The sequence below is a fragment of the Thamnophis elegans genome, chromosome 14 (assembly GCF_009769535.1).
Source record: "Thamnophis elegans isolate rThaEle1 chromosome 14, rThaEle1.pri, whole genome shotgun sequence".
NCBI lineage: Eukaryota > Metazoa > Chordata > Lepidosauria > Squamata > Colubridae > Thamnophis > Thamnophis elegans.
Genome location: NC_045554.1, coordinates 3,063,160 through 3,087,974, shown reverse-complemented (window position 1 = coordinate 3,087,974; position 24,815 = coordinate 3,063,160). Strand labels below are relative to the sequence as shown.

At 46.5% G+C, this 24,815-nt stretch overlaps 3 protein-coding genes and 1 long non-coding RNA gene across 5 annotated transcripts in view; 2 read left to right on the top strand and 2 right to left on the bottom strand.

Moving 5' to 3' along the window:
- The window catches only part of SNX8 (sorting nexin 8), a 29,416-nt gene extending 23,578 nt beyond the window's left edge, over positions 1–5,838 (top strand). For both annotated transcript variants that reach the window (XM_032231289.1, XM_032231288.1), the window contains 5 exons: positions 871–1,003; positions 1,864–1,932; positions 3,383–3,532; positions 4,620–4,769; positions 5,359–5,838. In XM_032231289.1, the coding sequence (XP_032087180.1) occupies positions 871–1,003; positions 1,864–1,932; positions 3,383–3,532; positions 4,620–4,769; positions 5,359–5,472 (616 nt within the window). In that variant the 3' untranslated portion in view covers positions 5,473–5,838. The remainder of the gene's footprint in view (positions 1–870; positions 1,004–1,863; positions 1,933–3,382; positions 3,533–4,619; positions 4,770–5,358) is intronic.
- On the bottom strand, positions 5,677–6,809 carry LOC116518054. The gene is made up of 2 exons (XR_004256500.1): positions 6,700–6,809; positions 5,677–6,242 (listed from the first exon to the last, which is right to left on the bottom strand). It is a non-coding gene; the product is annotated as an uncharacterized LOC116518054 (long non-coding RNA).
- Positions 6,810–8,629: 1,820 nt separating this feature from the next.
- On the bottom strand, positions 8,630–15,362 carry NUDT1 (nudix hydrolase 1). The gene is made up of 4 exons (XM_032231301.1): positions 15,281–15,362; positions 13,327–13,486; positions 11,143–11,288; positions 8,630–9,883 (listed from the first exon to the last, which is right to left on the bottom strand). Exons 2-4 carry the CDS (start codon positions 13,476–13,478, stop codon positions 9,630–9,632), a joined length of 552 nt encoding a protein of 183 aa, XP_032087192.1. The 5' UTR covers positions 13,479–13,486; positions 15,281–15,362; the 3' UTR covers positions 8,630–9,629.
- Positions 15,363–24,733, top strand: MRM2 (mitochondrial rRNA methyltransferase 2). The gene is made up of 3 exons (XM_032231300.1): positions 15,363–15,462; positions 16,575–16,864; positions 24,272–24,733. Exons 1-3 carry the CDS (start codon positions 15,383–15,385, stop codon positions 24,721–24,723), a joined length of 822 nt encoding a protein of 273 aa, XP_032087191.1. The 5' UTR covers positions 15,363–15,382; the 3' UTR covers positions 24,724–24,733.
- The last annotated feature ends 82 nt before the right edge of the window (positions 24,734–24,815 follow it).

Sequence of the window (24,815 nt, the reverse complement as noted above, 5' to 3'; positions counted from 1 at the left end):
GCGCAGTGGTGAGAGTGCGGTATTGCAGGCTACTTCTGCTGACTGCCGTTCTGCCTGCAGTTTGGCAGTTCGAATCTCAACAGGCTCAAGGTTGACTCAGCCTTCCAACTTTCCAAGGTGGGTCAAATGAGGACTCGGATTGTTTGGGGCAAGAGGCTGACTGTGTAAACCACTTAAGAGAGGGGTGTAGAGCACCGTGAAGTGGTATATGAGTCTAAGTGCTAAGTGGGGAGGGAGAGAGGGAGGAAGTACTGAGAGAGATGAAGGAGAGCATGAGGGAGGGAGGAAAGAAGGAAGGAGGAAGGGAGGGAGGGAGGGAGGGAAGGGTTATGGTGATGCAGTGATTAGAATGCAGTATTGCTCCCTCTGCCCACTGCCAGGAGTTCAATCCTGACCGGCTCCTAGTTGACTCAACCTCCCATCCTTCCGAGGTGGGTAAAATGAGGACCCAGATTGTTGGGGGCAAAAGGCTGACTCTGTAAACCGCTTAGAGAGGGCTGTAAAGCATTGTGAAGTGGTATATGTCTGTTATAGCATAGGAAGGAAGGAAGGAAGGAAGGAAGGAAGGAAGGAAGGAAGGAAGGAAGGAAGGAAGGCCAGCCGGCAGAGTGGTGCAGTTGTTACAATGCAGCGTTGCAGGCTAACTCTGCCCACTGCCAGGAGTTCGATCCTGACCAGCTCAAGGTGGTCTCAGCCTTCCTTCCTTCCGAGGTGGGTAAAACGAGGACCCAGATTGTTGGGGGCAAGAGAGGCTGACTCTGTAAACCGCTTAGAGAGGGCTGGATGCTGGGTGCCAATGGGGGGGGGGGGTGGCTGATGCAAAGGGTCTGCAGGGTCTTCACAGACACCTCCCCCTCCTTCTTCCGCCAGTGCTTTGGGCTCGGACACAACCCCGCTGCCTTCCTGGGCGGCTCTGAACCACAGCGCCTGGGGGAACCTGAAGCAGGCCCTGAAAGGCCTTTCCGTGGAATTTGCCATGTTAGCCGACAAAGCCGTTCAGCAGGTGAGCCCGGGATGGGAAAGGTTTGCGGGAGAGAGAGCGGGGGGGGGGGGTGTTGGTTGCCCAGGACGATGGGTCCGGGCGCCCTCCCCCCCCTCTGAGATTCATCGACCTGTCAGTGAAGATTGCAAGGAAGCGCCAGGGGGGGCTGTCCTCATTTAGGGACCGCCTTGCTTAGCGACCATTCCACACTGGGGATAACCCCCCCTCCTCTTCGCCGATCCGTAAAATGGAAGGATGTGCTGGAAGGAAGACCGTAAGCACTTCACTGAACGGCGTTCGCTTAACGACTGAGAAACCCGTCCCGGTTTCAGTCTCCAAGCGAGGAGAAGCCGTAAACCTCTGACCTACCCCTGGGGGCGGGGGGGGAGGCGGGCTCCTGTCAGTGAATGGATGATAAAGATACGGAAACTCCATTGGAATCCACGACTCCATTCAGAGAAAGGCCTGTGTGGAAACAAACGTCCAAATTTTTTATTTTTTATTTTCGGTCGGGGAGGTTTCCGTTCAACGCCTGCACCGCTTGGTGACGGACGTTTCCAGGGCCAGCTGTGGCCGCCAGCTGACCACCTGGGCGTGTGTATGTATGTATGTGCGTGTGTGTGTATGGATTTGTGCGCGCACACACATGCCCATACACAGAATACCTGCGCACCCACCCACCGCCTCTTTCCGCTTGAATTGCTCTACATCGCCCCCCCGCCCTCTCTCCCCATGGAAGATTCCCCTGCAGGATCCTCCTTCCCAACCTCCGAGGGGCCACTTGCCACCGACTTCCTGCCCTCGGGTGGGCAGGTGGGTGTGGGGGGGGGACAGCTGCCCTCCCCCCCCTTCACAGGGTTCTCCTTCGTTCTGCTGTCCAGGGGAAACAGGAAGAGAACGACGTGGTGGAGAAGCTCAACCTTTTCCTGGACTTGCTGCAGTCTTATAAAGTGAGTCCGGCGGCCCACCGAGCCGTTTGCGGGGGGGGGGGGGGGGGGAGAGAGAGAGAGAAAGGCTGGGACACGGCTGGGGGCTGGAGGGTCCGAAAGAGGAAAGTCGAGGAATGAAAAGGATGAAAGATGGATGGAGAGAGAGAGAGGGATGATAAGACAGACAGATAGATAAAAATACAAATAAAGATGATAGATAGATAGACAGACATAGATAGACAGATGATAGAGGAAGAGATAGATAGATAGATAGATAGATAGATAGATAGATAGATAGATAGATGGATGGATGGATGGATGGATGGATGGATGGATGGATGGATGGATGGATGGATGGATGTAGGTAGGTAGGTAGGTAGATAGATGATAGATAGATAGATAAATAGATGATAGATGATAGATAGATAGATAGATAGATAGATGATAGATAGATAGATGATAGATAGATAATAGATAGATGATAGATAGATTATATATATATATATATATATATATATATATATATATATATATATAGATAGATATAGATATAGATATAGATATAGATATAGATATAGATATAGATATAGATATAGATATAGATATAGATATAGATATAGATATAGATAGATGATAGATAGATGATAGATAGATGATACATAGATGATAGATAGATGATAGCTAGATAGGTGATATATATATATATATATATATAGATAGATAGATAGATAGATAGATAGATAGATAGATAGATGATAAATAGATAGATAATGATAGATAGATAGATAATGATAGATAGATAGATAGATAGATAGAAAAATAGAAGATATAGATGGTAGGTTGGTAGATAGATAGTCAGACAGACAAACCCACACAGACATAGACTGATAAGATAGAGAGGAAGAGATAGATAGATAGACAGACAGACAGACAGACATAGACTGACAGATGACAGAGAGGAAGAGAGAGATATACAGAGAGAGATATGGCAGAGATAGACATAGACTGAAAAATGATAGAGAATAGATAGATAGATAGATATACAGATAAATAGATAGAGATAGGTAGGTAGGTAGATAGATAGATAGACACATAGACAGACAGACATAGACTGATAAGAGAGAGGAAGAGATATACAGAGAGATATATAGCAGAGATAGACTGAAAGATAATAGAGAGGAGATAGACAGATACACAGATAGAGAGATAGACAGAGATAGACATAGAGTGATAGGTGATAAAGAGGAAGAGACAGACAGACAGACAGATAGATAGATAGATAGACGGATAGATAGACATAGACTGATGAGAGAGAGAGAGAGAGAGAGAGAGAAGCAGGCAGGCAGATATGATAAAGAAAGAGGTAGTTAGAGAGACAGAGGCACAGCTGGATGAATGGACGGACAAGATAGATAGAGCCAGAGAAAGGCAGATTGAGAGATGTCACCTGCTTCTTCCGCCTGCCTGGCAGGATCTGTGCGAGAGGCACGAGAAGGGTGTGTTGCACAAACACCAGCGGGCTCTGCACAAGTACAGCGTGATGAAGAGGCAGATGATGAGTGCCACGGTGCAGAACAAGGAGCCCGAGTCGGTGGAGCAGCTGGAATCCCGGATTGTGGAGGTGAGAGCAGCCTCTCCGCTTCGGGGCTGGATGGACGTTCCTGACTCCTGAAAGCGATGGGCGCTCTCGGCCTTTGATGCTTTGGATAAAGGAATGGAAAATGGGCCGGGGTTTAGTCCTCTCGGCAACGATAAGCGCCCAGTGAGGTTGGAGGAACTGGAGCAGCCTTGGGGAGTGTTTTGAGTGGGGTTGGGGAAGAAGATGGGGGGCTGTGGGGGGACGGGACACACAAGGCCTTGGGTGGAGATGATAGCTTGTGTCTCTCCAAGGCTCTAGTCTAATCTCCCTTCCTCTTTTCTTCTCCTTCCCTTTCTTCTCTTCCGTCTCCTTTTTCCTCCTCCTCCTCCTTCCCGTTCTTCTCTTGTCTCTTCTTCCTCCTCCTCCTCCTCCTCTTATCCTTCTCCCCCTTTTCTCCTCCTCCCCTCCCTTCCCCTTCTTTTCTTATGTCTCCTCTCTCCTCCTCCTCCTCTTCTTCCCCTTCTCTCCCTTTTCTCCTTCTCCCCCCTTCCCCTTCTTCTCCTCTGTCTCCTTTTTTCCTCTAATTTTCCTTCTCCTCCTGCTCCTTCCCCTCCTCCTCTGTCTCCTTTTCCTTCCTCTTCTTCCTCCTCCCCTTTCTCCTCCTTCCCCCCTTTCTCTCCTCCTCCTCTCCCTTCTTCTTCCCCGTTTCTGCTTCTTCTTCTCCCCTCCCTTCCTCCCCTCCTCCCTCTTCTCCTTCCCCTCTTCCTCCTCCTCCTTTCCCCCTTTTCTCTTCTTCTCCTCTCCCTTCTCCTTCCCCCTTTTCTGCTTCTTCTTCTCCTCCCCTCCTCCCTCTTCTCCTTCCCCTCTTCCTCCTCCTCCTTCCCACCTATTCTCTTCTTCTCCTCTCCCTTCTCCTTCCCCTCTTCCTCCTCCTCCTCCCCTCCCTTCCTCCCCTCCTCCCTCTTCTCCTTCCCCTCTTCCTCCTCCTCCTCCTTTCCCCCTTTTCTCTTCTTCTCCTTTCCCTTCTCCTCCCCCCCGTTCTGCTTCTTCTCCTCCCCTCCCTTCCTCCCTCTTCTCCTTCCCCTCTTTCTCCTCCTTCTCTCCACACACACCCACCCACCCCCGTCAGCAAGAGAACGCAATCCTGACCATGGAGCAGCGTAACTACTTCTCCCTCTACTGCCTTCACCAAGAGACTCAGCTCATCCACATTTACCTTCCGCTCACTACTCACATCCTGGGAGCCTTTGTCAACTCGCAGATTCAGGGCCACAAAGAGGTGAGTGCTTACCAGGCTGCGTGCGTGCCTGTGTGTGTTTGTGTATGTTCAAAGTAACGCCCCCTAACGAAAGAAGACTCCGAGGCTTAAGTTTCCTCAAAGTTCCATTTTATTAGAGTTGTCATCTTGGCACAGCTGGGAAAACCCGAATCCGAAAACTTCCAGGTTTTGCCCACCCAAAAGAAAGTTCAAATCCCTGCCCAGCACCCATATGTCCATCACACAGTCCGATCAGAGCACCGCCCCAACTGGAGATGACTCCCAGTCACCTCTTCGCAGCTTCAGGCCCAGATGACCTTGACTTTCTGAGAAAGAATGTTGTTATGGCTACATATCACCCATACGCCATATAATCCCCGCCCACCCCACTGTTTTCCCACAGTAGAAACTGTGGCAGGCCGGAAGTCCCAAAGGTAAAAAGATGTGACAGTGTGTGTGTCCTCCACCAGCTGGCAGTTCTAGGCGGCTCTTGCGTTCCTCTCGCTTGTTTTCCTCAAGCCGCCAAGGGTAAACGTTGGAGGGCATCTTCTGCAGATGTTCCCCCGCCCTTCTGCTGACCACTCCTGCCTCTCTCCTTCCCTTCCTGCAGATGAGCAAAGTCTGGAACGAACTGAAGCCCAAGCTGAGCTGCCTGTTTGCGGGAAGCAGCGACGTCTTGATGCTCCCCTTGTCTGCCCAAGAGGACCATCTCCTTCCCAGTTAATGTTTCTGAGATTGAGGATGGGAGGAGCTGGAAAGAACGGGGCTGCCCCTTAATGACACTTAAGCGCACCTGTCCAGGTATTCTTCTCTTGGCAAATCCCAGCTTTGCCTCCCACAGCCTGATTTGAGGAGGGGGGGGGGGCGGTTTCTCCACAATCTCCAATATGTAGAGATGTGATATTTTCCCCCCCAAAGACTCTTTTTCGTGTGTTGTCATTTTTAACGTCGACTGTGAAGGCTCTAGAACAGCCCTTTGGGAAGGAGGGGGGGGGGCTGCCCCCTTGTCAAAAGAGACCCACTCTACTCCAGGAAAAAAGCCCATAATTCCATGGGGAGTTAAGGCCGGGCAGCAAATATATGTGCCCTCGATCAAAGGGGTATTAGAGTTTCCTTAAACAGCATTCTGAGCGAAGCGACCATCGTGAGTGTTTTTCTTTCTTTCTTATTCTGTTTCGGGAAGCCAGATGTTTCAATGGAACAGAAGCGTAACTTTAGGGACACGACCCGTAGTGGCCAAAATTGTGGAGACTTTTTGGGGAAAAGTGTACAGTATTTTTGAGGTTTGATGGCTAACAACACCACTTTTGGGGGGGAGTAATTACTGTAAAATTATATATCAATGGAAAGATAATTAAATCAAGAATGTAATGCAATAACTTCTGTGAAGGATTTGCTATTAGAATAGGAGTTATAAAGAAGAAAAGTGAAGACATGTAGAAAAAAACGAGATAAATTATTATCACCGTGTCAGTTAATACTTAATTGGGTAACCTTTATTTTTTTATTATTATTATTATTATTATTTTTTTTTTTTTACAAAATTTATACATATTACCATCATTATACCTCCATTTGACTACAATTGTTTAATTGTTATCCCTCCTTCCTTCCCTCCTTCCTTCCTTCCCTCCTTTCTTTTCTCCTTCTCTCCTTTCTTTCCCCCTTCCTTTCCTCCTTCCTTCCCCCTTCCTTCTCTCCTACATTCCCTCCTTCCTTCCCTCCTTTCTTCTCTCCTTCTCTCCTTCCTTCCCTCCTTTCTTCTCTCCTTCCCTCCTTGCTTCCCTCCCTCCTTCCCTCCCTCCTTCCTACCCCCCTTTCTTCTCTTTCTTCTCTCCTTCCTTCCTTCCTCCTCTCCTTTCTCTTCTCTCCTTCCCCTTCCTCCCCTTTACCCTTCCCCTCTTCTTCCCATTCCTCCCCTCTTTCCTACTCTTACATTCAATTGGGTAACCTTTAGCAGGAATTATGGCCTTATAACATCTTTCCATGGAGTGAACCAAGTCTTTTAGTTGTGCAGCTGTTACAATGTGAAACCAAGATAGAATGATTGCTTCGATTAACTGGGTTTTATTGCTGCTATATTTGGCTATAACTTTTCATAGAATACAGATAATTGAGCAAACTTTGTTGCGTTACATTCTTGATTAAATTATCTTTCCATTGATATATAATTGTATGGTACTACTCAAAAGAAAAGTAGTGTTATTAGCCATCAAACCTCCAAAATACTTTCCCCAAAAGTTTTCCACAATTTTGGCCACTATTGTATGCTTCAACAGTAGACGGGTGGCTGTGTGACTCCGTGCCACGTAAGGAGTGGCCAGCTGCCTCACAGAGGACTAGACTCATGAATTCATCTCTCAAAGCACACTTCCAGCCTCTCAAACCTCTTAGAAGTGCAGATAGTTCTGACTTGTGCCAGAATTATTTAATGGCCACTTGAACGGATTTTCTAAAAGCCATTTAATGATGTAGCAAATTCCTTTAACAAGAAGTGATGTGATGGACCAAATCCAAATGGCGAACACTGTTTACCCAGATCTGGTACATGGAGGCACATCTCAACAATGTGCTGGCTTACAGTCGCCAGATAATAATAGTTGGCCTCTGATAGGCTTTCCCATAACAAGTTTGCGTCCAGCATGTGCATAAGTCAATCCTTCTCACTTGTATACCTCATACCTACGAGATGGGATGTTGTGTGTTGCTCTAAAGCAGTGTTTCTCAACCTTGGCGACTTTAAGTCCTGTGGACTTCAACTCCCAGAATCCCCCAGCCAGCTCTCGCTGGCTGGGGAATTCTGGGAGTTGAAGTCCACAGGACTTAAAGTCGCCAAGGTTGAGAAACACTGCTCTAATGTTTCTCAACCTTGGCCACTTTAATAGCCATAGCACTTAAGACTTATATGCTGCTTTACAGTGCTTCGCAGCCCTCTCTAAGTGGTTTACAGAGTCAGCCTCTTGCCTCCCCCAACAATCCGGGTCCTCATTTTTTACCCATCTCAAAAGGATGGAAGGTTGAGTCAACCTGGAGCCTGGTGAGAATCGAACTGCTGGCATTCAGCAGAATTAGCCTGCAAATACTGCGTTCTAACCACTGCACCACCACAGAAAGGAAAGAAGGACGATAGCAATAGCCCTTAGACTTATATACTGCTTCACAGTGCTTTACAGCCCACTTTAAGCAGTTTACAGAGCTGCCCCCAACAATCTGGGTCATCACTTTACCCACCTCGGAAGGCAGGAAAGGCGCAGTCAACCTTGAGCCTGGTGAGATTCAATTGCTGGCAGCCGGCAGTCAGGAGAAGTCGCTGATGGGTTGACTTCAACTCCCAGAATTCCCCAACCAGCCACATTGGCTGGGGAATTCTGGGAGCTGAAGTCCACAATTCTTAAAGGGGCCAAGACTGAGAATCTCTTTCTTCGTAGCATCCATGGGGGGACACATACATTCCTTCTCCTGTCCACTCATGTTCCTCTTCAAAGCTTGGCTGAACATGGTGATCAGCTAAACGCACTGCCTTATTCCAATATAGGTTTTAAAAACCTCTCCAGACAATCGCCTTACTAATCGAAATGAACCTGCCTTAGCTTCAGAGCCTCGGGGTTAAGTTGGCCCGGGGGGCTACCAGCCTTGAAGTTCTCTCCAGTAAAAGGAGAAATCCTCGTTGGTTCATGTCTAGTCAAAATAAATAAATCACAGCTGTCGAAAGCTTGTTCTGTTGGATGAAAACAAAATGCTACAACTGCTACAAAGAAAGCCACTTTTTTCTCTACAAGAAAACAGAAGGCCATGAAGTTCATTTGGAGGGAATATCTATTTAAAGTGGGACCACAGAACAATTATTTTTTTTTGTTTTTAGCAAGATGATTTAAGGCTCCGGGACAAAAGGAGCCACCAGAAAGGGACCGAATGCCAAATTCTCAGGAAAGGACATTTTGTCTTTTTTTTGTGTGTTTTTCCAAGTCACGGGCTGTTTTCTTTTTTTTGGTTTGGGGTTGGGTGGGTGGGCGGGCTTCCTCCAGCCTCCTGGCATTTAATCTGACATTTGTTACGAGGGGTCTCCGCTTTGCAAAAAGTATTGTGTTGTTTTTTTTAAAAACAAAGCACTTTATGAAACGGCAGAATGTCTTTATTCCCACTTGGTAAGACTTCAGTAAACGTTTATGGGGGTCTTGACCTCCCGCAAGCCCCCCGCCCCAAAAGTTGCAAAAACAAAGATCTTATTTGTTAAGAAGAGAAATGTAAAACTCTTTATTAAAAAAGTTTGAAAGTTTATTTGAAGTGAAACCCATTTATGGCAACGTGTAGGATCAAAGCGTTTTTTTCTTCTTCATGACGTTGAAAACAGCCTGAAATCTCTTCTTCTGGTTTAACCGCATTTTTCCGTAATTTAGTATTTATTGGTCACGGAACACATTTCTGTATATGAACAAGTAGTTTTGAGGGTTTTTTTTTTCACCCCTAGAACCTATACACGCGTGTCAGAGGTGGCATGCCACACTCTTTCTGGTGGTACATCAAACGTTGCCCCGGTTCAGCTTTGCTGGGCATGCGCTGGCGCCTCCCACCAGCCAAATGGTCTTTGGGTCTGCTGTGCATGCGCGGGAGGTGTGTGGGTGTGTGTGCATGCACAGGGGAGGGGATGGAGCGTGTGCAGGAGGAGAGGTACGCAGGGGGAAAGGCTCGTGCGGGGGGTGCACACGCATGCATGGAGGGGGGGGCGCATACACGGATTGCATTTTGCACATGCATTCATAGGCGCACATACGCGCTTCTGGCACTCGGTCCAGATAACGTTAGCTGTCCCTGTCCTAGAAAGTCAACCAACCAATCAGTCAACCAATTCTGGGAGTTGAGTTTGGCAGAAGAATTGCATTGCTACACAGCCGGCAGTGGTTCCTTCCCTGCCAGGGTGTCCTTTATCCTGTCTCCGTCAGGAAATCCTCCTCCTGTTCCTCCTTCCATCTTCTCCACCTCCTTCAGGGTGTATTCTAAGATAGTCTCCTGCCCCCGGAACTTAAAGTAGCCCAGGAAATATTTTTTCTGGAGCAGAAGAGGAAGCCAATAGATATCATCCGGCCACATCTCCTTGAAAGGTATCTCGTCCACGCCAAACCACTGAGGGCGCATTTCTGTAAACGGGGGAGAAACGAGGTACAGCTTGGTTCTTGGCTTCTAGCCACAGTTTTGCGTGTGTGCGTGTGAAATTTCTGTCGTTAAGCGTGGCGGTTGTTAAAGCGAGTCACGGCAGAGTTTATGAGCTTTTTTTGGGCCATGGCTGCTAAGTCAAATCACTGCGGCTGTTGAATCATGAGGTTTTTAAAGGGATTCAGGCTTCCCTGATTTGCTTGTTGGAAGATCACAAATGATGATCTTATCTATCTCTTCCCCCTTCCTCCCTCCCTATCCCCTCCCTCCCTCCCTCCCTCCCTCCCTCCCTCCCTCTCTCTCTCTCTCTCTCTCTCTCAAACACACCTTCTGGAGGTTGCGACACTTGTAAAGTTGCAATGATAATGCAATGGAAGTTTGGAAAAAGTGCAGACAAGAGCAACTAGTTAGCAATAGCAATAGCAGTTAGACTTATATACTGCTTCATAGGGCTTTCAGCCCACTCTAAGCGGTTTACAGAGTCAGCATATCGCCCCCAACAACAATCCGGGTTCTCATTTCACCCACCTCGGAAGGATGGAAGGCTGAGTCAACCTTGAGCCGGTGAGATTTGAACAGCCGAACTGCAGAACTGCAGTCAGCTGAAGTAGCCTGCAGTGCTGCATTTAACCACTGCGCCACCTCGGCTCTTGATGTTCCCAGTTATTAGGATGATTAAAGGCCTGGAGACTAAAACAGGAAGAGCAGTTGCAGGAATGGGGTTTGGCTAGTCCAGAGAAGAGAAGGACCAGGGGGAACATCATAGCAGCATTCCAGTATTTGAGAGGCTGCTCCAAAGAAGAAGTGGAGTGTGTGTGTGTGTCTCCCTATTCCCCAAAGCATCTGAAGTCAGGACAAATGGAAACTAATCACGGAGCAACTTGGAATTGAGGAGAAACTTCCTAACAGGGAGGACAATTAGCCAGCGGAACAGCTTGCCACTAGAAGTTGCGGATGCTCCATCACTGGAGGTTTTTAAGAAGAGACTGGCCAGGCACTTGTCTGAAATGGTACATAGGCTCTCCTGCTTTAGCAAAGGGGATGGACTAGAAGACCTCCCGGGTGCCTTCCCGCTCTATTCTGATCGATCGAACCCTGCCAGCGTGATATACACGCACGGACTAAAAACAAAACTCACAGTGGCAGCTTGGATCATGTTGTTATGGATGGAGGCCAGCTTGACTGTGTGGCCCAGGTCCTTGCAGGCTTCCCTAGTGGTTAGCGCTCCCACCCACTTTCTTACCGTCACTTTCCGTGGGTTCTCCGTGGAAACTGTCCGCGCGAAAGATATGGACTTCCATCAGCTCCGCGTTGCCTACAAACTCAAAGGTGATCTGACCCATTTTCTGTAAGGTGTCCACGATCAAGCTGCTTTCTTCCTGGAGCTCCCTGGGAATAAGGGAACAAGAGAGTTTGGGGAAAGTGGAGGATTGGGTTCACACGTTCCTTCTCACCTCTGGGTGTTTCCCTCAGTGCTGGTGGTCCTAACTCTGCATTCCTGCATTTTTAAACTTGTTTCCTTTGGAAGGACAACAGGATCAGGGCGAAGGTGCACGATTGGCCTTCCAACTGGGAACAAGCATTTAATACAGACAGCCCTCGACTCGGGGCCATTGACTGAGTGACTGCTTAAAATTACGATGTCGCTAACTTGCTTAGTAGAGGAGAAGCTGGTCCCAACTGGAAGCAAATACTGTGAGTTTAATGAATCTTAAATTTAGATGGAAACTGAGCCATAAACCCAAGCAGTCTTTTAATAATGATATTGTAGGTCTGTGCCTGTTGATCATGGGTGAAATACTGTTCTCTTTGTCATGGCTGTGAGGCCAGGAGGGCAGTATGTCTATCATGTTTTCTTTCTTTCTTTCTTTCTTTCTTTCTTTCTTTCTTTCTTTCTTTCTTTCTTTCTTTCTTCCTCCCCCTCCTTTTTCTTTCTTCCTCCCTCCCTCCTTTTTCTTTCTTTCCTTCTTTCTTTCTCTGTTCCTCCCTCCTTTTTTTTCTCTGTTCGTCCCTCCTTTCTTTCTTTTTCTCTTCCTCTTTTTCTTTCTCTCTCTTCCTCCCTCCCTCCTTTTTCTTATCTTCTTTCTTTCTGTTCCTCCTTTTTTTTCTCTGTTCCTCCCTCCTTTCTTTCTTTCTCTTCCTCCCTCCCTCCCTCCCTCTTTCTTTCTTTCTTTCTCTTTCTTCTTCCCTGCCTCTTCTTCCTTCCTTCCTTCCCTTTTCTTCCTTTCCTTTCCCTCTCTCTTCTTTCTTTCTTTCTCTTTTCCTCCCTCCCTCCCTCCCTCTTTCTTTCTTTCCTTCTTTCTTTCTCTGTTCCTCCCTTTCTTTTTCTCTTCCTTTTTCTTTCTCTCCCTCCCTCCCTCCTTTTTCTTTCTTCTTCCCACCCTTTTTCTTTCCTTCTTTCTTTCTCTGTTCCTACCTTTTTTCTTTCTGTTCCTCCTTTCTTTCTTTCTTTTTCTCTTTTCCTCCCTCCCTCTTCTTTCTTTCTTTCTTTGTTCTTCCCTCCCTCTTCTTCCTTCCTTCCTTCCTTCCCTTTTCTTCCTTTCCTTTCCCTCTCTCTTCTTTCTTTCTCTGTTCCTCCCTCCCTCTTCTTTTTCTTTCTTTCTTTGTTCTTCCCTCCCTTCTTCCTTCCTTCTCTTTTCTTCCTTTCCTTTCCCTCTCTTCTTTCTTTCTTTTTTCCTCCCTCTCTCTTCTTTCTTTCGTTATTCCTCCCTTTCATTCCTTCCTTCCTTCCTTCCCTTTTCTTCCTTTCCTTTCCCTCTCTCTTCTTCCTTTCTTTGTCAAACAAAAATTACAAATTTGAGCGAACAAAATGAAAAAAATAAATAAAACGTGACAGGGACACTAGACACATCCGTGCACTCACACGTGCCCTTTTTAAGAACCTCTTAAATACAGAGTGATGTCCGCAGGCGTCAAGTCAAGAATGAAAGGAGTGAAAAATCAGTCGCTGAGACAACAGAATCGGGTAAAATACTCCAGACTTTATGACGTGGCCCAGGGAGCACCTGTAGCTTAAGGGATGCTACGGAACGAAGGCACCTTTTGCTTTGAATTGTGCGTCTCTGTTTACTTCTCCTTGTCACATTCTCATCACGCGCTAAATAATAATGGGTGGAATGACTCCCAGGTGATGAAACACAGTGAATCCGCACCCATTTGTGGCCTCTCCCAAAACATTCCCCCAAGCCAATTTTTAATTTTAACACAGCGCAGCGTCTAGGCGAGTCCCTCCGCTTGGCCGACGATTGAGCTTGAAAAACCCAAATCAAAAGAAAAGAAAAGAACCCTCCATCCAGTATGAATCATCCCAACTCCATTTGGCCCACAAAGTAGAAGCGGAGCAAGTCACACGGGCTGCGTGTTGTGCAATACCAAAACTGCAACCACGAGCCTCTTCCAAAGAACTGGCTGTCCAGTGTCCACTCACCTTCGGGCTGCCTGCTCCACCGTCTCCCCCAGCTGCACCTTCCCCCCAAAGCCGTTCCAGAGGCCGGCTCCGAAGCCGCGCTTCTTCATGCCCAGCAGGATGCGCTGCGGCTGTACCACCAACACCAACGTGTACAGCTTAGTCGTCAGCATGCTGCACCCTAGGTCAAGAAGAGGGAAGGGGGAAGCATCAAGGGGCAAATCCACAGACATTTTGCAGGAAGCTCCATGTCAGGTGCTGCTTCATTTAATAATCAGGAAAGAAACCACTCAACTCCATTTGTTTGAAATTAAGTGTACTTTTACTAATTACAAACGAATAGTAGTGAAGCAAAGCTGAATCTGGTTAATTATGCACGAAAGCAAAGAATATCATGTATAGTTCAATCCCCTCCCCTTGGGAACCCAGTCCATAGTCCAATTATAATTCACCCAACTGTCAGGTGGGAGATATCTTCAAAAGACATCACCAGGTTGGAATGCTGGACAGTTAACCGTGGCGGGAAATTCCCTTTCTCCACATGCGCAATGAGATGGTCAGGCCAGCGTCTAGAATCTTCTTCCAGCACATAATGATTCCCCTCCCAAATACCATGCTCCCTCCCTCCCCGTTTCAATGGCAGCCGAAGCAGCAGCAAAGCAGAGGCTGACACTCCAGCAGGTTGCAAGGTGGGGGGGGAGAGAAAAAGGAGGGCCAAGTTAGCTGGTGCTATGCTTTGCAAGCGGGAAAGGAATACGGCCAAATCACTGGAAAAAGATAAGACATCTGGAGCATCTTTAAATGCTCCGATACATTCTACTTCACCCAAATGCAACTTGCTTTGAAGGAAAGAAGGAAGGAGAGATGAAATGAGCCGAAGGAAGGAAGGAAGGTGAAATGAGAGGAAGGAAGAAAGGAGAAGGTAAAAATGAGAGATAAAGGAAGGAGAGGAAGGGAAGGAGATGAAATGAGAGGAAGGAAGGAAGTAAAAATGAGAGAGGAAGGAGAATGAAAGAGAAAAGGAGGCAGGGAGGGAAAGATGAAGGGAAGAAAGGAAGGAAGGAGAGATGAAATGAGAGGAAGGAAAGAGAAGGTAAAATGAGAGATGAAGGAAAATGTGAAAGGAACCAAGGGAGGGAAAGAGGAAGGGAAGGAGATGAAATGAGAGGAAGGTAGGAAGGAGAAGCTAAAAATGAGAGATAAAGGAAGGAGAGTGTGAAAGGAAGGAAGGGAGGGAGGGAAAGGGAAGGAGATGAAAGGAAGCAAGGAAGGAAGGAAGTAAAAATGAGAGGAAGGAGAATGAAAGAGGAAGGGAAGGAAAGATGAAGGGAAGGAAGGAAGGAAGGAGAGATGAAATGGGACGAAGGAAGGAAGGAAAGAAGGAAGAGATGAAATGAGACGAAGGAATGAAATCAGAGGAAGGAAAGAAGGTAAAATGGGAGATGAAGGAAAATGTGAAAGGAACAAAGGGAGGGAAAGAGGAAGGGAAGGAAATTTCTCTTCTGGACCAGCGTTTCTCAATCTCAGCAGCTTAAAAAATGGGTGGACTTCAACTCCCAGAATTCCCCAGCCAGCATGCTTTCACATGCATGGGTTTCCACTCCCATGGAGACTCCATGGAAGGTTCCCCCCACCCCATTCCCCCCAACAAAACTTCTGGCTTTGAAACTCCAGCCACAGGTTGCCTCTAAGGGGGAAAAAGATGCAGAGCGCCAGAAAAGCCCTGGATTCCCCCTCCCTCTCTTTCTTCCTCGCCCTCCCTGCTGTTTGCTGGTAACAAAATGGATTTATTTATTTGTCAACAAGTACAAAGGAACAAGTATGAAAGCACATGGGGAAAAATGGCACAAACAAATGGATATTAATAAGCAAAACACAGCCATAAGCACAGGAAAAAAGTAGATGTAAATGGGACAGTAGGACAGGGGGAAGAGGAGAAGGGAGGCGACCCCTCCCCAACGCGATCCTCGCAAACCTGAAAGGAACCAATGCAATGCGTCTCAGGCGCAGCTGAAAAACACGTGCAGGGGCAACGGAACGTAGGAGACGGAGCGGCGTTTCCGGGGGGGGGGGGGAAATGGTTGTGGCTGTCGGACTCGGTGTAACCCGCAAAAGTGTCCCCCATATCCCGGAAGTGGCCGGAGAAACCATGAGCCGGTGAGTGGCGCCGAATGCAACCAGAGGTCTCCCCACCCCCAATTCCCGCCTCCGGTGCTCGGGGCTGGAGAGGGGTGGGGGTGTCTCATGAATTAGTCTTGCCAAGATCCCCTCCCCGCCCCTTTTCCTTGGGTGGGCTGAGAGGCCTTTTCATCATGGCTGTTTAATTGCAGCTCTTCCTCTTGGCCTGCCCAGGTCATTTCCGCATCATAGAGCGTCACTCTGGGGATTGTGGGAGTTGGAAGCACGCTGGCTGGGGAATTCCGTTAGTTGAAGTTCACCTGTTTTAAAGTTGCTGAGATTGAGAAATGCTGGTCCAGAAGATAGCAACAATTTCCTTTCCTTCCTTCCTTCCTCCCATTTCCATTTCCTTCAATCCTTCTCTCTTTTCCTTCCTTCCTTCCTTCCTTCCTTCCTTCCTTCCTTCCTTCCTTCCTTCCTTCCTTCCTTCCTCTTATTTCATTACCTACTGTCCTCCTTCCTTCCTTCCTCTCATTTTCCTTCCTTCCTTCCTTCCACTCATTTCATTTCCTTCCTTCATTTCCATTTCCTTCCATTCTTCTCTTTTCCTTCCTTCCTTCCTCTTATTTCATTACCTACCATCCTCCCTCCCTCCCTCCTTCCTTCCTTCCTTCCTTCCACTCATTTCATTTCCTTCCTTCCTTCATTTCCATTTCCTTCCATTCTTCTCTTTTCCTTCCTTCTTTCCTCTTATTTCATTACCTACCGTCCTCCCTCCCTCCTTCCTTCCTTCCTTCCACTCATTTCATTTCCTTCCTTCCTTCATTTCCATTTCCTTCCATTCTTCTCTTTTCCTTCCTTCCTTCCTCTTATTTCATTACCTACCATCCTCCCTCCCTCCCTCCCTCCCTCCTTCCTTCCTTCCTCTCATTTCATTTCCTTCCTTCTCTCCCTCCCTCTTCCTTCCTTCCATTCCATTTCCCTCCATTCTTCTCTCATTTCCTCCCTCCCTTTCCCTTCCTTCCCTCCCTTCCTTCCCTCCATTTCCTCCCTCCCTTCCTTTTTCCTTCCTTCCTTCCTCCCTGCCTCCTTCCCTCCATCCATCCATCCTGCTAATTTTCAGCAATTCCACTGATTTTTCTCCTTTGCAGACATCAGCTGCTGCCCACCCTTTTACTCCAGATCCAGAAAATCCACACCACGGGGCAACACCTGAAATCCAAAACCGGGGCAGAGCATCGCTGGCTGCAGAGACATTTCCGAGACCCATTTGTGAAGAGAGCCAAAGAGAGGAACTATCGTTGCCGAAGTGCCTTCAAATTGCTGGAGATTGACGACAAACATCACCTCTTTCGGCCTGGGCTGCATGTCCTTGACTGTGGGTCGGCCCCTGGAGCCTGGGCCCAGGTGGCTGTGGAAAGGGTCAATGCCGCAGGATCTGGTGAGTGGATGCCTAAGGCTGCTGGTTTGCAACCTGCTCTAAGCCAGCCATACCGCGATTTGGTTCGTTTGGGATGGCTCCTGGCTTCTGATGGAGTATTCTTCATTGCAAGGGAATATGGGCAGAAATATGGATTGGGTGGGGAAAGAGGGACTGGTTCAAAGTTATCCAGTTGGCTTTCATGCCTAAGGCGGAATTAGAACTCCCCATCTCCTGAGAATTGGCAACAAAGTCACCCAGCTGGCTTTCATGTCTAAAGTGGAACTAGAATTTCCCTTCCCCTGGTGATTGGAACCAAAGTCACCTATCTGGTTTTCATCTTTAAGGCAGGACTAGAGCGCACACTTAAAGCTCTGTAAAGAGCTTCAATTCTGATTTTTGGTTTAACACTGACTCAGGTTCACCCCGTTGAATTTCCATAAAGAACTTTAAGCTTTCTGACATTGCTCCATTCTAACTGCCTTGTTGCTCTTTACGCTTTAAAAACACTTCCTTGTTACGTTTGCAATTTTGTGTTTCTCTTCCTCTTGTTTTTTCCCAATCCTCACATTTTTCTTAGCCTGGATATTTATTTCCAACCGTAACTATAGCCAGTGCTAGAATAGAGCGGTCTGTACGGTACAATTCCCAATAATGGGAAGGACAAACATATTTTGGGACATCTTTCCAGATCGATGCCACCTTCCCTATTCTCTGCTTGGTGATCAAGAAGCAAAATAACACTGAGGAAATATGCAGATTGGAAGGATATATAGGTAGTCCTGATTTACAGTAGGTCACTTAGTGGCTGTTCAAAGTTACAATGGCCCTTTACGACCATTTTCACACTTACGACTGTTGCGGTATCGCCCTGGTCATGTGATCGAGATTCGGATGTTTGGCAATTGACATTCCGACCAGCAAAATTAATGCGAAAACCCGATTAACAAACCGTATTGCTAACATAACATCCGCAGTGGTTTACTTAGAAAGCTGTGACGAGAAAGGTTGTAAAATGGGGCAAACCTCACTTAACAAATGTCTCGCTTAGAATTTTTGTTCTTGTAAGTCAAAGCCTGCCTATATATCTACAGCTTTGTCTCCCTCTTAGGAAACACAAGTTATATATTTTATGATTATAATGATCATTATATTAATGGCAGGGATTATTATAAGGGCAGGGAAAGCGTCCCAGAGGGAGACCACAGCTGTGATACAAGGATATTTGCAAGAGGGATTTTAAGGCCTTGGGAATGGACATTAACAGCTGGGAAACCTTGAACTCTGATCATTTCAGCTTGGAGGCTAAAGGCACAGCATGGCCTTCTCCAATTCGGAGAGATGCTTGTTCAGCAGGCTAAGGCAAAGAGGCTGTCAGGTGCTCCTTCATTTAATAATCAGGAAAGAAACCACTCAACTCCATTCTTAGAATTAAGTGTACTTTTACTAATTACAAACGAATAGTAGCAAAGCAAAGCTGAGTCTGAGTAACTTGGCACGAAAGCAATGGATATCATGTACAATTCAATCCCCTCCCCTTGGCACCCCATTTCATAGTCCAATAATAATTCACCCAACTGTCAGGTGGGAGATACCTTCAAAAAGCATCATCAGGCTGGAATGCTGGACAGTTGGCCTTGGCGGGAAACTCCCTTCTTCCACATGCGCAGAGAGATGGTCAAGACAGCTTCTAATAACAATCCTCCAGCACATCATGATTCCCCTCCCAATTACCATGCCCCCCCCTCCCCGTTTCAAAGCAGCAGCGAAGCAGAGGCTGACATCGGCCTTCCTGGAACCAGCGAAATCTGGGGGCTGGGCAGGGGACAGAATGCCCCTGCCCCCAGTGTGGAAGGGATTGCCACTCCCGAATTGGCCTTTTTAGCCACCCCAGATGCTGCTGTTAAGACCTCTTTCCAGAGCACGATTCCATCGTCTTTTGAGACTGAAGGATGCCGAACCCAAACTAGAAAGGGGGCAGGCCCTTACTTCCCTGTCTCAGAGATCGTGATTGAGAAAGTGGAAGCAAAATGCTGACCTTGTTTGTTTTTTTGCAAATCCCACCTGTTTTATTGCACTTTGAGCAACCTGGCAGCCTCGGTTAGGAAGTAGCTGGAATATTTCAAAACTATAAATGTGTTTTTCTGCAGATTCAATTTTTGTTCCATTCCTGCTTCCTTTGCTATATGTGAGTGTGGGGAGGGGGTTGCCTCAGACTTCATAATGTGTCATAAAGTGTGATTGTTTTGAATCGGCCTATTTATATTAATCTCCTTCTATCCAATAAATATTGCCAAGCATGTTTTCCCCCCCCTCTCAAGTATTGACAGTTTATTGCTGGATAAATTCTTCCCTCCGTTAGACTATGTGATTTTTAAAAAAAAAAATCTCCACCCGAGGCTTCGTTTTAATATTGTGGGTTTTTCCTCTGGGAAATGATAGTGAGAGCAGTCTTGAAAAGCTTCAATTTAATTAATTAGTGTCAGGCAAAAGTGCCCTGACAGCAGAAAACGTTACTGTTGGCTGACTTTGGAGTGGTTTGACGACAGTACAAGACAGTGATTGATGATGAGGATTTCTGAATTATTGATCCTTACAAAAAGGCTTGCTCATAAAAAATAAATAAAACCCCTCCTTGTTAGGAAGGTGCTAAAAATAAAATGATAGAATTGATTAAGAGGCTGGCCGTGGGTGACTTTCACTAATTTTTTTTTTAAATGCCACAGATAGGCAATGCAGAGTGGTTTTCCTATTTTCTTCACCAGCCTGCGCAAAGCCTTTGCAAAATCTATGAACTCTCTGTCTGCTGGTGACAATAGCAATAGCAGTTCGACTTATATACCGCTTCATAGGGCTTTCAGCCCTCTCTAAGCGGTTTACAGAGTCAGCATATCGCCCCCCACAACAATCCGGGTCCTCATTTTACCCACCTCGGAAGGATGGAAGGCTGAGTCAACCTTGAGCCGGTGAGATTTGAACCGCCGAACTGTAGATAGCAGTCAGCTGAAGTGGCTGCAGTACAGCACTCTAGCAATAGCAATAGCAGTTAGACTTATATACCACTTCATAGGGCTTTCAGCCCTCTCTAAGCGGTTTACAGAGTCAGCATATCTCCCCCACAGTCTGAGTCCTCATTTCACCCACCTCGGAAGGATGGAAGGCTGAGTCAACCTTTGAGCCGGTGAGATTTGAACCGCCGAACTGCAGATAGCAGTCAGCTGAAGTGGCCTGCAGTCCTGCATTTAACCACTGCGCCACCTCGGCTCTTTTTAATATAGATATATAGATATAGATATAGATATAGATATAGATATAGATATAGATATAGATATACATATAGATAGATAGATAGATAGATAGATAGATAGATAGATAGATAGATAGAAAGAGAGAGGGAGAGATAGGTATAGGTATAGAGATATATAGATAGAGATAGATAGATAGATAGAGAGAGATAGGTAGAGATATAGATATAGATATAAATAGAAATAGCAATAGCAATAGTAGTTAGACTTATATACCACTTCATAGGGCTTTCAGCCCTCTCTAAGCGGTTTACAGAGTCAGCATATTGCCTCCAACAACAATCCGGGTCCTCATTTTACCCACCTCTGAAGGATGGAAGGCTGAGTCAACCCTGAGCCGGTGAGATTTGAACAGCCAAACTGCAGAACTAGCAGTCAGCTGAAGTAGCCTGCAGTGCTGCATTTAACCACTGCGCCACCTCGGCTCTTTTTAATATAGATATATAGATATAGATATATAGATAGATATAGATAGATAGATAGATAGATAGATAGATAGATAGAAAGAGAGAGGGAGAGATAGGTATAGGTATAGAGATATATAGATAGAGATAGATAGATAGAGAGAGAGATAGGTAGAGATATAGATATAGATATAAATAGCAAAGGAAGGATGGAAGGCTGAACAGCCGACAAGAGTTCATAGATTTTGCTAAGTCACAAGATGGCTTCATTTAGTCCTGCTTTTTGATAAACTAGGGTTTATTGGCTGAGTGCATGTGTGAGCCATCCAACTATGACTTGTACCATTACACATAGCTAAGTCCCAAAGATGCTTGTCGAGACGCAATTGGACTTTCTTTCTTTTTTTCCCCCCTTGAAAATGTTTTGCTTCTTGTCCAAGAAACTTCTTCAGCTTCTTGGATGAGAAGCGAAATGTTTTCAAAGGAAAAAAACAACGCAAGAAACTTCAGTTGTGTTTATTAAAAAAACCTTTGGGACAGCCATGACCTGGATGATTGAAAATCTCCACAGACACATAACTGTTCTGACCCCCTCCTCCGTCCAGTAACGAAAGCCGAGACAAGCGTGAAATGGAATGTCCTTTAATAACAAGACCAGACTCTCGGTAGCTGAAAGCCAAATAAACAAACAGATAAGGACCTTGGCAGCAAGTCTGACAAACCTTGGCAGCAATTCAGACAAACTCTGGCAGCAATCCAGCCTGCCAAGTTCGTTTCTCTTTAGTCAAAGCGTTGACTTCTGCAAGGAGGGTGTGGCACAAGCAGTCTCTTTTATAGTCTGGGAGAGGAGCTTAATGACCATCAGCTGAGCGTAATTACCTCCTGTAATTACGTAGTTCTTGACCGAGTAGCCCTTCGACGGCGTGCATCCTGGAACAACTCACTGTTGGTTTCTGGATCACTCTCTCTTGTCTCCTCCCCACTGCTCCAAGGCTCAGGCGCCTCCTGGTGGCCAACCAGCCTCTCTGCGCCCTGCTCGGAGTCGGAACCCTGTCCAGGGTCCTCCACGTCCTCCAGGGCCGACTCATAGGGGCCCTCGCTGTCGGAGTCTGGTGGCAGCTCCAACGGGTCCTGCCGGGCCACAACACATAACTAACAAAATCTAAGCTTAATGCAGTGTGTAAACTCAGCCAAGAAGGCCACTCAATACTTCTATGTAATAAGTAAGGGAGTAACAGAGGTTTGTCTAAATAGAGTAACAGAGCTGTGTCCTTGAGAAGAATACACACGCTTTCCCTACTCACGCTTTATGGCTTGGACAATCCATAAGTAGATCATTGACTGCTTGGCATTCCATAGTTTCTAGAAACTGGGCAACAGCTTTCTGTTAAAAAGTAAGAATTAGCTTATACAGAGCCTTTAAAGAAAAAAAGATTTATTATCGTAGCATTACTTCTGGGTAATAGTATACACTCAAGTTCCCTCAAGCCACCATTAAAATGGCCGGTGTAATAGTAGATATCTTGGTCTTGTTCGTTTGGTAATTCAGGGGGTGTAGATGTCTTTAAAAGCAATCGAACCCACTTGCTTCATAAATTTGCCTATCCATGGCTATTATGTGATTTCTAAGATCCCAGGCAATATGTCATTTTGCAACGGCTCCTGGAGGAGAACCCTCTAGTGAATGATTTTTATCTTTATGTCCTCGGTGCTCTTTTCCTCATAAAAGTGTCAGGATTTACTTGCCCCTGTGTGGGTCATCAGTCTACTGGCAGTTAAAAAAGGAAAAAAAATAAAATTTAAAAAACCACCAGGAAAAAGGTTTTCTCCCTGGAATTCTGACTAAGCATCACGAGTGTCTTTTTGTGAACGTTGATATCCTAATGAAATGTGAGGGTAACCTTGGGGGAGAAAGGGAAGAAAACGGTTCCACCACAAAACCGCGGAGGACAAAATCGCGCTCGACGAAAGCGCGCATTTGACGTCATCACAGCGCGATGAAAACATCGCGCTGAGATCGAAAAATGTAAAAATAAAGCGAAAACCTTACCCTAACCCCCCCAAACCTAACCCTAAACCTAACCCTAAACCTAACCCTAAATCTAACCCTAAACCTAACCGTTAACGTAACGCTAAACCTAACGCTAACCCTTAACCTAACGCTAAACGTAACCCTAACGCTCTAAACCTAACCCTAACCCTTAACCTAACCTACCTAACCCTAACCTAACCCTTACCTTTATGTGAATCGGCTTGCTTTAATTTTAATTTTATTTCAATTTTTAATTTTTTTCATCGCGCTGTGATGACGTCAAATGCGCGCTTTCGTCGAGCGCGATTTTGTCCTCCGCGGTTTTGACGGGTCACGAAGAAAACGCTGCTTAGAAGAAACAATTAGATAAGGGAGGCAGGAGCCCCCAGTTGTTTAAAAGTCAGAGGAAAAAAAAACTTGGAAAGGAGCCATCTTAATTGATCCAGGAGTTAAAACGGGGAGCTGGGAAGTTTGTAACTTCAGATCTAAAAGCTTCTGTCAACATAGCCTTTAAATAAAGTAGAATTCCCTTGTCTAGTGGTGTTTCTGTCTAGATCATCTGGATGGACCGACTAATATTTGGCACCAAGGTTTCAAAAGGAGCCAGGTTTTCTTAACATTTTCTCTCTTAAACAATTCTTCTTCCACCTGCAGAGAAAAAAAAATCCAAATACTGTTTGCCTCAAATGCCAAAATGTGATCTGCAAACTGATTTATGCGGGCCCAGCTCATTTAATTAGTTGAAACCCAGTAGAAAATCAGAAAGTGGGGCTAAATGAGTAAATTCTCTGAACTTGACAACTTTTAGGCTTGTGGACTTCCAACGACCAGAATTCCCCAGGCAGCCATGTTTTCTGGGGGATTCTGGCTGTTGAAGTCCCCAAGTCTTAAAAGTTGCTAAGTTTGGAGATCCCACTAACTCTTTGGCTAACACTGGTTAACTGATGCATAGTTGGAAACTGTAGATGAGTTAACCAGTGTGGTGTCTAGCCAAAGAATCTGGGGCTTCTTTGAAGACTGATGTTGTTAGTTGCGAAGTCGTGTCTGACCCATCGTGACCCCATGGACAACGTTCCTCCAGGCCTTCCTGTCCTCTACCATCCTCCGGAGTCCATTGAAGCTCACACCGACTGCTTCACTGACTCCATCCAGCCTCCTCCTTCTCTGCCGTCCCCTTCTTCTTCTTTTGCCCTCCATCGTTCCCAGCATGAAGCTCTTCTCCGGGGAGTCCTTCTTCCTTCTCATCAGTGGCCAAAGTCTTTGAGTTTCCTCTTCAGGATCTGGCCTTCTAAAGAGCAATCAGGGTTGATCTCTTCTAGGACTGACCGGTTGGATGGCCTTGCAGTCCTTCTTCTTTTGCCCTCCATCCTTCCCAGCATGAGGCTCTTCTCCAGGGAGTCCTTCTTCCTTCTCATTAGGTGACCAAAGTCTTTGGAGTTTCCACTTCAGGATCTGGCCTTCTAAAGAGCAGCCAGGGTTGACCTCCTCTAGGACTGACTGTTTGGATGGCCTTGCAGTCCAAGGGACTCAATGCAGGAGTCTTCTTCTCCAGCCTCAGAGTTCAAAGGCCTCCATTCTTTGGCGCTCAGCTTTCCTTATGGTCCAACTTTCACAGCCATCCATTGCAACTGGGAATATCATTGGAAGACCGATAAATGCCTTTTAACCTGCTTTTTGTTTCCCCTAGACCCAAAACTTCCCGTCGGCTTTGTCCTCGGAGTTGATCTTCTTCACCTCTTCCCTCTGGAAGGAGCGGTTTTTCTCCCTCACGCCGATATCACAGATCTGGCCACCCACGAGGAGATCCAAACCCTTCTCCCGAAAGGCAAAGTGGACATCATCCTAAGCGACATGGCACCGAACGCCACCGGCATCCGGGAATTCGACCATCAGAAGTTGATTCATCTCTGCCTGTCCCTTCTGGATCTGGGCCGAGGCATTTTGCAGCCGGGAGGGATCCTGCTGTGCAAATTCTGGGATGGCAAGGACAGCCACCTCCTCCGAAGCCGGCTGTTGCAAGATTTCCAGGAAGTGAAGACCCTGAAGCCTCAAGCGAGCAGAAAAGAATCAGCCGAGACTTTTTTCTTAGCCAAAACCTACCGAGACGTGTCAGAGGTGCAGCTGAATAAACTTGAATAGCTCCATCATGCATTGTCAGCTGCGACTTCATTTAGTAATCAGGAAAGAAACCACTCAACTCCCATTTGTTTGAAATCAAGTGTACTTTTACT

Excerpts from the sequence above, each read along its gene's own strand:
- NUDT1 (XM_032231301.1), bottom strand. The coding sequence starts at position 13,478 with ATGCTGACGACTAAGCTGTACACGTTGGTGTTGGTGGTACAGCCGCAG. Across the intron at positions 11,289-13,326 it reads GTGGAGCAGGCAGCCCGAAG|GGAGCTCCAGGAAGAAAGCA; the intron begins GTGAGTGGACAC and ends CCTTATTCCCAG. Across the intron at positions 9,884-11,142 it reads AGAACCCACGGAAAGTGACG|AAATGCGCCCTCAGTGGTTT; the intron begins GTAAGAAAGTGG and ends CCCCGTTTACAG.
- MRM2 (XM_032231300.1), top strand. The coding sequence starts at position 15,383 with ATGGTTGTGGCTGTCGGACTCGGTGTAACCCGCAAAAGTGTCCCCCAT. Across the intron at positions 15,463-16,574 it reads GCCGGAGAAACCATGAGCCG|ACATCAGCTGCTGCCCACCC; the intron begins GTGAGTGGCGCC and ends TCTCCTTTGCAG. Across the intron at positions 16,865-24,271 it reads GGTCAATGCCGCAGGATCTG|ACCCAAAACTTCCCGTCGGC; the intron begins GTGAGTGGATGC and ends TGTTTCCCCTAG.